Source organism: Gossypium raimondii, chromosome 7 (assembly GCF_025698545.1).
Source record: "Gossypium raimondii isolate GPD5lz chromosome 7, ASM2569854v1, whole genome shotgun sequence".
In the NCBI taxonomy this organism is placed as follows: Eukaryota; Viridiplantae; Streptophyta; class Magnoliopsida; order Malvales; family Malvaceae; genus Gossypium; species Gossypium raimondii.
This window is the reverse complement of record NC_068571.1, coordinates 53,436,777-53,446,755: the sequence shown is the minus strand read 5'-3', so window position 1 is coordinate 53,446,755 and position 9,979 is coordinate 53,436,777. Positions and strand designations below refer to the sequence as shown.

The following is a 9,979-nucleotide window of genomic DNA, read 5'->3' as shown; positions in this document are numbered from 1 at the left end:
GACTCTCAAAGGTCCCCAAACATCACTATGAGTTAATGAAAAAGGTTTGGAAGCTTTATATTTTTGAGGTGAGAACAATGACCGATGATGTTTAGCTAATTCACAAAATTCACAGTGATATGAATGACTTTTATTGTAACACCCCTAACCCGTATCCATCGTCGGACTAGGGTAAAGAGGCATTACTGAACAATTCACATCATTATACAAACATTTCATATACATTGATCATGTATCATCATATCACATTCATTCATAATCACATTGTCCCTTAAATAGGTCGATCTAAAACATGATTTTAAGAAGGTTCGAGACTAAACTGGTTTCACATAAAAATTTCTGAAACTTTAAGAACTTTCTAAGTAACAGAAGTCTCACGTTCGTGTAAACAGCCATGTGGACGAATATAGACCATTTGCAAGGCCAATTTGCCAACCATAAGGGCCAACCCTACACAAGCACATTCCAATTATAAGGCCATCTACATATCAAACCTCACATTATAAACAAGCCAAATCTCATGGCTCAATACATTTCAAACATATAGGCACCAATTGCCAAAATCACTTATACACTTAACAAACCAACTAGCCTATACATGCCACATAACCAAAATTACAAACCTTTAAAGTATCGAAACCATAGTTGGATAGTGTGAAGGGATCTCCGACGATTTCCAACCCAAGTGAGCCTTCGGAACACTATAAACATAGAAAAATAACACAAAGTAAGCTATAAAGCTTAGTAAGTTGATATGTAAATAATAAGCAATCTGTTAACCTGCTTTTACCAATCCTCACAACATGTTCTCAAGATAATACAATCAAAACCGCACATAGTTCCACTATTTACTCATGTTCACATCAAGCTGTCTACTTGTGTCATAGTTACTAAATTATTTATATCTTGTACTACGGAACTCCAAATTAAGATCCGCTTGATTTTTCCAAAACTAGACTCACATATCTTCTTACCATAAAATTTTTAGAATTTTTTATTTAGCCAATAAGTACATTTAATTCTTAAAATTTGTCCCTATTATGCTGTCTGACAGTTCTGACCCTTCTTCTCTAAAAATTAATTATCTCTTAATATGGGATTCGGATGATATTTCTGTTTGTTTCTCTTGAAATAGACTCATTAAAAATTTTAATCATATAAATTACAACCCATAATTCTTTTTATACAAATTTTAATGATTTTTAAATTCGAATAGAGGATTCCAAAATCATTCGACCTTATCTTGCAAAAACTCAAATATCTCATAATACAATATTTTTTGCTTACACTGCTTCTTCTATGTGAAACTAGACTCAATAAGCTTTACTTTCATGTCTTATTCAACCTCTAATGTGATTCCCACAATTTTAGTGATTTTTCAAAATTATACAATTGTTTCATCCAAAACTATTTTATTGCAAATTATACTCTTTCATGATTTCTTTCATACATTTCATAAAATTTCGTTTCCAGTTCCATACGTCCTCATAACACATATCAGATTTCATCTATACACTTCACATAGATCATATTTCATTTCATTTTCAATCATATAATCATTTACATAGCTAACCTTAGCTTTCACAAATTTAATCAATTTAATTCTCATATAACACTCAATTCATACTTCCATATAGCCAAATGAGCACATTTTGGTATACAACATATTTAAACACATACCTTTCTCATTTCATATACATGATACGGTATGAACTCACCAATTCAGTTTCATTCGATTATCACATAGGTTCTGTACGTACATGTCTTGCTTAACTCGATCGTACTTTCATTCTCAACTTTCACTTACTTGTTGATTTCTGTCACGAATACCTTGCTTTCGTTGTACCATCACTTATAATCATGTTTCATCCACTTTTCCCTTTGAACCATTTGCAATACTAAAGGATACTCGGGGATCTCGTACACATAGTACCGTTACAATATCATATCCTAGATATGGTCTTACATGTAATCTCTTATCAATGCCAAAAGCCCAACCATAGTCTTACACAAAATCACATATCGATACCAATGTCCTAGATATGGTCTTACACGAATTCTCATATCGATGCCATTGTCCTAGAGATGGTCTTACACGAATTCTATTATCGATGTCATATCCCAGATATGGTCTTATACGTAATCTCGGTAACCCTAATGTCATGACATTTGTATCCTATCTATTCCTAAGGTTCAACCGGGACTTTTACTTTGTCGAATCTCCGTCAAACATTTCCAAATCATTGTAATCACAATTAAATTCAATATTTAAGCATTCATCATAATTATCTCAATTAAGCATTTAAACATGTATAATTTAATGCTTATTAAATATACGAACTTACCTTATTCGCTAAAACGACAAATTAGGTCGACTAATCCGATACTCTGTTTTCCCCCATTCTAGATCCAAATCTCGTTTATCTCAATCAATATAATATCAGATATACTTATTTAATCATCATTTCATTTCATTTAGCACAATTTACACATTTTGGAAAATTACATTTTTGCCCCTATTATTTCACATTTTTGCAATTTAGTTCTTATCACATAAAATCACAATTTCATGAAATTAAACACAAACCCAAGCTAGCCAAAATTTCCATATCTTACTATCAGCCCATATTTTCAATTTATTTCACATTTTAACCACTAAATTTCCATATTTCACAATTTAGTCCAAAATTGACATTTTTCTCAAAAATCACTTTATAAAAGATGAAAATCTAACATCAAATATTCATAATATATCATAACTCATCAACTTACTCCAGCATTAAATAATGGAAACATGTTAAATCTTTAACATTTTTGAATTCAGAGGCACGAGCTAGATTACAAAGCAACAATCTCAAAAACGTAAATATCATTAAAAACGGGTTAAGAATTCATACCTAATTAAAGGGATTAGGGTTGCCGAATGTTGAACATAAAAATGGCTGCTTCCTCTTTAAGTTTCGGCTGAAAATGATGAAAAGATGATGATGCTTTGTTTTTATTTTATTTAACTTATCATTAATTACTTATTTACACTTTTACCCTTTAAAAACATTAATAATAACATCAATTGTCACTCCACTATCATCCACTATCTCATAAATGGGATATTTACTACATAAAGACCTTCACTTTTAAGTTCTATAGCTATTTGATACCTTTAGGTTATAGAACACAACTTTTACGCTTTACGCGATTTAGTCCTTTTTACCAAATTAAACACTTAAACGGTAAAATTTCTTTACGAAAAGTTCATACAATAATTTTATCATACTTTAAACCATAATAAAATAATAAAATAAATATTTTGACTTCGTATTTGTGGTCCCGAAATCACTATTCTGATTTAGCTAAAACCGGGCTGTTACATTTATTTTTAAATAGATCAGGTAACAAATATCTTAAATAGTAAAAATTAGGATGTCCAAGCCTATAATGCCAAATCATAACGTTATCAAAACTAGAAGCAGGATTTAAACATAAAGTAGTTGTTGGTTGACTTAGAAGGTCGTCGTCAAGAAAGTAAATTCCACCAGATTTTTTAGCATTGCCAATCATCCTCCCCGAGACTATGTCCTGAAATTTACACATAGAGGAGTCAAATATAACATGACAATTCAAGGACTGGGATAATTTACTGACCGATTTGATATTACAAGCTAGATTTGGCACATGTAAAACATCGTGTAAAACCAAGGAAGGTGAAATTTTAACAGTGCCTTTCTCAGCTATTACCGAGAACGACCCATCTGCTACTTTGATTTTTTTGTTTCCTGCACAAGGTTTGTAAGTTGAAAAAAGAAAATGACTACTAGTCATGTGATCACTAGCTCCAGAATCAGCGATGCACATGTTTGTTTAACAAGGCTTGGCACTGAAAAAAATAGAAAAATCAATACCAGATTGGGCAAAGGAGGAAGAAGAACTATTGGATGAGTTAGGAACATAAGAATTCATCTGAAATTGTGGTGATTGAAAAAACTTGTGTAGATGCTCTAGTTGTTCCTTAGTGAATGGAGACCCTTCTAGAGAACTTTGGCCCTCATAATTTTCATTAGTTGTTTCAACGGTAAATCTTTCTTCCTCTGTTTGATTGTTGAATCTCTTATATCCTGTGAAGGTTGTTTTAACCATGATGCTACTAGAGATAACCCAGCTCAGATACCATGAAAGTTTTCAAGAGAGCATTTAATAAAACTGTTCTATCTTTTATCAACTAAACAACTGAATTTAAATAGAGAAAAGAGTCATAAGCTAATTGGGAAAATAATTCCTTTATTCTAATAAACTACTAAATTCTCTTATTCTAATAAACTACTAAAAGATAAAATAAAATATTCTTAGAATATCTCAAATGATTTATTCTAAGATTCATCTACCTAAATAACTTTAAAATATATCTCAAAATATATGGGTTTCACATATTTTAACATTTCTCACTCTATTTTAGCATTTACAACCTCCTAAAGATAAAAGATTTGAAGATAAATTTTATTTTACTACCCAAATATTGTATTTTTCATCTATAAAACAGGATGAAGGTGGTGAAAATTTTGTTCAAGAATTTTCATAGAAACAAAAGTTATTTTTTTTCAACAAAAACAAAGGTCCTTAAAGATAATTGGTTTCAATTGTTTCAATTGTTGAATATTTGATTAAAATTTGGTTTGAGACTGAAAGTAAAAACATATCAAAAATGAAGCAATGAAGTTATGATTTTCTATTCCATTGCTTCTCTTAGTTTACAAATACAACAATGCTTAAATAAGCTAAAAATAAATAATTACAACTTGACAAGTCATAGAACTTGTACAGTACAATTTGTTTCTCTATTGGTTTATTTTAGTTTATTCAACAACAAAACAATATTGTTAAAAAATTTTATTGTTTGAGAACAAGTTGGCAAGTTAGCAACTTGTAGAGAAATGTCTTGCATGTATAAGCTAGCTTAACACAGCTTGCACCTATGGTGGCTTCGTATTTTTTGTGAGCTCGCACATTTGATGAGTCAATATTTGTGAACTCGCAGATTTGTTGAGATCGCACTATGTGGAAAACTCACAAGTGAGTTGAGCTCATAACTTTGGATGAATTCGCATCTTTAAGTGAACTCATGGGTGTATGATTTGTATTCGTCATTGCATATATGACCACTACGCAACAACATCATCAATAATCCAAAAAATAAATAAACTTTGAAACATGCTAAACCAGGAAAAAAATCAAATCCTTGAACAGCATAACAAATCAAAAAGACCTGCAGATAAACCCCAATCCCATAGCAAATCAAAACCCTCCAACAAAGACCGGATAAAAACATCGTCACAAGTCATCCAGCGTGGAATCCATGAACTGCTCTCTTCTCATTAATTTTTTGTTTCTAGTATTCACTGTGAATATCCAACTACAACCCGATTTCCTTACTAATCACTTCAAAAATCCACGCACCAAATTAAGAATCTCCACATCAAACAAGTCACAAGTGGCAGGTACATTTCATTTTTTGTTTTAGTGTGACAACTTATTTACACCGTCTTGTACATGCTTTGCAGGATTGAGCATCAGTCTAAGAGAGGTTGCCCTGCTCTGCCAAAAGGTATGCTAAACCCTGCAATCCTCCAACTGATATTTTCATTTCTTACATTCAAGACAATATGTTTCGATCATATATGCTGCTTTACCTTTTTCTTTTTGAGTTGTTTATTAGGTGGAGAATCACATTGTAGTAGCCTGCCCCGTGTGGTGATATGGATCAAATAACTTGAGCATGTGGTGAAGCAAATAAATCACTTGCAATCGTTTGTGCTGCAGAATCAATGGCTGTGGTATGCAGCCTGCTGAGATGAATGGACTTTGTAGCAATTCCCTGTCGTATCCAATTTTGGGGAATTGATCCTGGAATACGGCACAAGTACTGGGTGTATTAATTCTGTATCTTTTGTTAATATGTCAAGCTGACCGCTTGCACTTGCAGTGTTTGGATTGTAGAATTATAAATTTTTACTCTAATACAAGTCGGTTTTTATGCCAAACTACTTCCTGAATCAATGCTTGGTGTGACATTTTTAGAGAAACACAGTGATCATGATGATACAGTTACCGTAATTGTTGAGAAACGAACATATGGAGTGACAGCTGCTGGCTGCTGCCAAGCATCATCTGTACGAAAATTTCAGGGTTTGGATACGTACAAATTAAAGATTGCAAGTATCTAGGTTTCATTTTCACTTTGAATTTTAATTTAAGTAAAGAATATCACTGTCTTATTAGCTGATGTTATTGAATTTTCCCTTTGTCCAAATTACCAGACATAATTTACCCTTGGTAACTTTCGCCAGTAACTTTATGTGTAGACCTTTAAGGCACTGCTGGCATCTGCACCTTCAGATGAGCAACTTACGGCACTTGGAGAGCTGTTGTATCAGGTATATACATGTACAGGCTTTGTTAACAGGGGTGTTATGCGTTTCCATGCAACGCAACTGAAGAGTTTTTTTAGTAGTGTTAAAAAAAAAAAATTTACTCCAAAAGTACTTTTAGAAAAAAAATTGTACTAAATAAGTTGTTTTTTGTTTTGAAATTTTTACTTTTTAAAAGTACTTTTAAAAGTATTTCTAAAGGAGAAATTAAAATTTTAATTTTTCCTCTCCCAAAAATATTTTTATATTTAATTATTTTTTACCCTTTAAATAATATAGTATTTCTTTTTTTTGTTGATACTTAATTATAAATATGTTAAAATCATTAATTAAAATAAAAATTATTTTTAAAATAATACAAATGTGTTAATATCTAATTATAAATATTTAATAGTTATATTTAAATATTTAAAATATAGTTTATATATTCTAATTAAATTTTATAAATAATTAATATTTATTACTTAAAATATTTAAAATTTATTTTTATATATTAAAATATTAACAAGTTATAATAATTTTTATATTCTTATTAAAATATAATAATATTAATTAATTTAAATAATTAATATTATTTAAATACATGTTTGTTACATAATAATATGTCTAAAATAAAAATAGATTTTATTTCTTAAAATCACTTTTTGACAACAATACTAAACACTCAAATTTTACACTAAAAATTTTCAAAAACACTTTTCCACATCACCTTTCACAGCTTTTAGTCACTTTTCAAAGCCTTTAGATAACGCTAGCAAGTGATAACTTTGAGAGGACTGTGTTGCAAGGAATACCCATATAGAGAAAATATTTAATTTGTTTGGACGAAGAGTTGAATTGAATGGACTAATCATAATGCCTTTAAATCTTCAATAGAAGATCAGAATTTAGGTATCAACACCATCATAACTTCTCTGTTATCTTATCACTTGCTTTCCTGCGACTCCCATTTGATGACCTCTAGGAGCGAATTTAAAATGCGTCTTGCCAAAATAGATGGTTGTTGGTGACAATATTAGTACAATCAATTAGTTTTTCACCAACAAAATGAGTAAAGCATATGGTTGCTGCAGCCTGCTTGCTGCTAATGTTCAAATGGGATCTTAAAAAAAAGCAATTGAAGAGCAATTTTCATTTCTTTCATCAGAAACCAAGATCACAATCAGGCTATAAATCAGTATTAGTAATACTGGTGAGACCCTAAAGATGCCGCTCTGGATATATACTTGGACAAAAAAATCTTCTCTACTTGAAGAACTAGATTTAGACTGAAGGAATAGGTTAGAAACAGAAACTTAATGGTTGGCCCTTCTCGTTAAGTTACTGGCCTTATCTTTTGTTAGAGACTAGAGAGTTCGTGGAAAAGCTAGGAGTCCATTGCAACAGCTTTGGGAAGCAGAAGCAATTGACTTGTAGGGATGTAGGACTGGGTTTGGGATTTTAGTGGCATCTTCAGAGGAGATCCTACTAACTGCTTCTCCTTGGAAACCCCATTCCCCAATGTTGCAAGCACCTTCCTTACTTCATTTGCAAGCTCTATAACCATGTCCTCCTCATGACCTATTTACAGAAACACAATGCAACCTTCAACGTAATGTTTTTAATTTGATGAAGAAAATAGAAAAATGTCAGAAAGACTAACCTATGTCAAACAAGGCCTTCTCCAGCAGGAAAAGATAATCTCTATTGTTTCCACAGGGTCCAACAGCAGTTGCAATTTGCCTGAAAAGCTAACATCCATGAGTAACATAAAATTTTCATCAAAAGGTTGAAAAAGGTCAAAAAGAAAGGAACAGAATATTTACATAGCCATTTCCTCCAATGGAGCAGGCCCCAAATAATACTTGTTTGAAACTTTGTCTGGAGTAGATGTGAAACTGCACGGTTTAACAATTTTATTAAGAAAATTATGCACCAAGAAACTGCTTTCTGCAGATATCTATCAAACTTGGGAATAAGATACGATGGGAACATAGAAGCATGGGTGGTGACTTACACAATAACTCCGGTTAGAAAAGGCTGCAGGGGATCTGCTTCCTGATAGAAAGCAATCACATATAAACATAAGTACTGAAACAAACAAACAAACATAGACAGATAAGCAAGACAAGAAATTGAAAACACCATCTTGTACCTTGTAAAACTCCACTAGATTCTTTTGATCATATTCACATTCTCTCCGCTCCAAGTACTACAAAATGTGGGTAAAAAGATCACTTTCCAAGCAATATGAAAACTCATCGAGACAAATAATACCTGAAATAATGAGGATGCTTAAATGAAAGAAACAAAGCAATGTAAATGTGATGCAAAATACCTCCATTGCTGCTCTTTCCCTTTCAGGACTGCCCCGAACACAATAAGCAGCACCCCACTGGAAAAAGTACTTCACAGTTAGCAAACAAAGAAAACAAGCAGTTCTAAACAAGACTACTAATAATTAGCAATAATTATCAACACACAAATCATGGTATCCAGATTTTTTTTTTTAATCAGCACAATATGGAAGTAAACCAGGAGAGAAAAATGAAGGCACAGACTTGATAACTAGTGTATGCCATTTGAAATGAAAGAGTTACTGTCAACTGCCACTTACGCATACGGCTCCTTCAATGTGTTCCAAGGTGCAAGTCCTTGCAGGATTTTCTGGTGTACCTCTATGATCAATGCATGCTGCGATATGAAATAATCAGAATGAATTAAAAAATAAAAGAAAAATTCCAGCAAAAAAAAAAAACCGACAACTAATCAATGTTGTTCTATATTGATAAAATACTTACCAAGGTCAAATCCACGCTTGTAATCCTTGATGAAGCCTATGACTTTCTCATCATACTCAAACCCCGGGTTCCAGACCAGTGAACCGTAACCAAAAACCCATAAAACCATAGTTGTAAAAAAATTCTGAGAAAAGGAAGTGGATTATGTTAATTCTTCATCATAGACAATGAGATGAAAAAAAGGACCAGCAATGACAAACAACCATTTATTATGAAATGGTTATTGTACTAGATGTGGCAAGGAAATGAGTTTGGGTAAGCTCAATTTAATAGCAAAGATGTATAAGTTTCTTTTCCACGGGCTTGGGTATCCTCAAACTGCAATTACAGTGTAAGCACCAGGTCCTCATGAAAGATGTAAACCTTATGAGAAATGATAACGAACAAGTATGCAAAAGAGGAGAGGACTTACAGTAAGAAATGAAAGAGAGAAAGCTGAGGACGGTAGAGGCAGGAAAAGTGAGTACAGAGAGACGAATCACCTCTTTCTCTCTTTCTTCTCCGATTCCGGCTCTTAGTGCATTTGGAATTTGTTTTTGGAGAATAAAAGAGGGAAACAGAGTATTTATAGCTCCCCACCCCCCAAAAAAAAATTCTCAATTACGTTGTTTTCCAACTAATGCCTGCCTGCCTTCCACTTGCCCACCAGTGTTTTACTTTTATTATAGGGATGTGCGTCGCAACGCGTGGAAAAGTATATGAAAACTAGATTCATTGAATCTGGACAGAACGGGAAAGAGGCAGGCAGTCTCGTTTTCCGCCAACAAATCTGATTAAAAT

The 9,979-nt window shown here is 32.4% G+C and overlaps 1 protein-coding gene and 1 long non-coding RNA gene across 2 annotated transcripts; both read right to left on the bottom strand.

Moving 5' to 3' along the window:
* Positions 1 to 235: 235 nt before the first annotated feature.
* On the bottom strand, positions 236 to 2,958 carry LOC105770167 (uncharacterized). The gene is made up of 3 exons (XR_001126166.2): positions 2,898 to 2,958; positions 624 to 701; positions 236 to 450 (listed from the first exon to the last, which is right to left on the bottom strand). It is a non-coding gene; the product is annotated as an uncharacterized LOC105770167 (long non-coding RNA).
* A 4,564-nt stretch (positions 2,959 to 7,522) lies between these two features.
* On the bottom strand, positions 7,523 to 9,780 carry LOC105787418 (gamma-glutamylcyclotransferase 2-1). Its single transcript, XM_012614189.2, has 9 exons — positions 9,612 to 9,780; positions 9,200 to 9,323; positions 9,016 to 9,092; positions 8,737 to 8,793; positions 8,554 to 8,610; positions 8,416 to 8,456; positions 8,225 to 8,296; positions 8,062 to 8,141; positions 7,523 to 7,979 (listed from the first exon to the last, which is right to left on the bottom strand). Exons 2-9 carry the CDS (start codon positions 9,306 to 9,308, stop codon positions 7,786 to 7,788), a joined length of 687 nt encoding a protein of 228 aa, XP_012469643.1. The 5' UTR covers positions 9,309 to 9,323; positions 9,612 to 9,780; the 3' UTR covers positions 7,523 to 7,785.
* Positions 9,781 to 9,979: the final 199 nt, after the last annotated feature.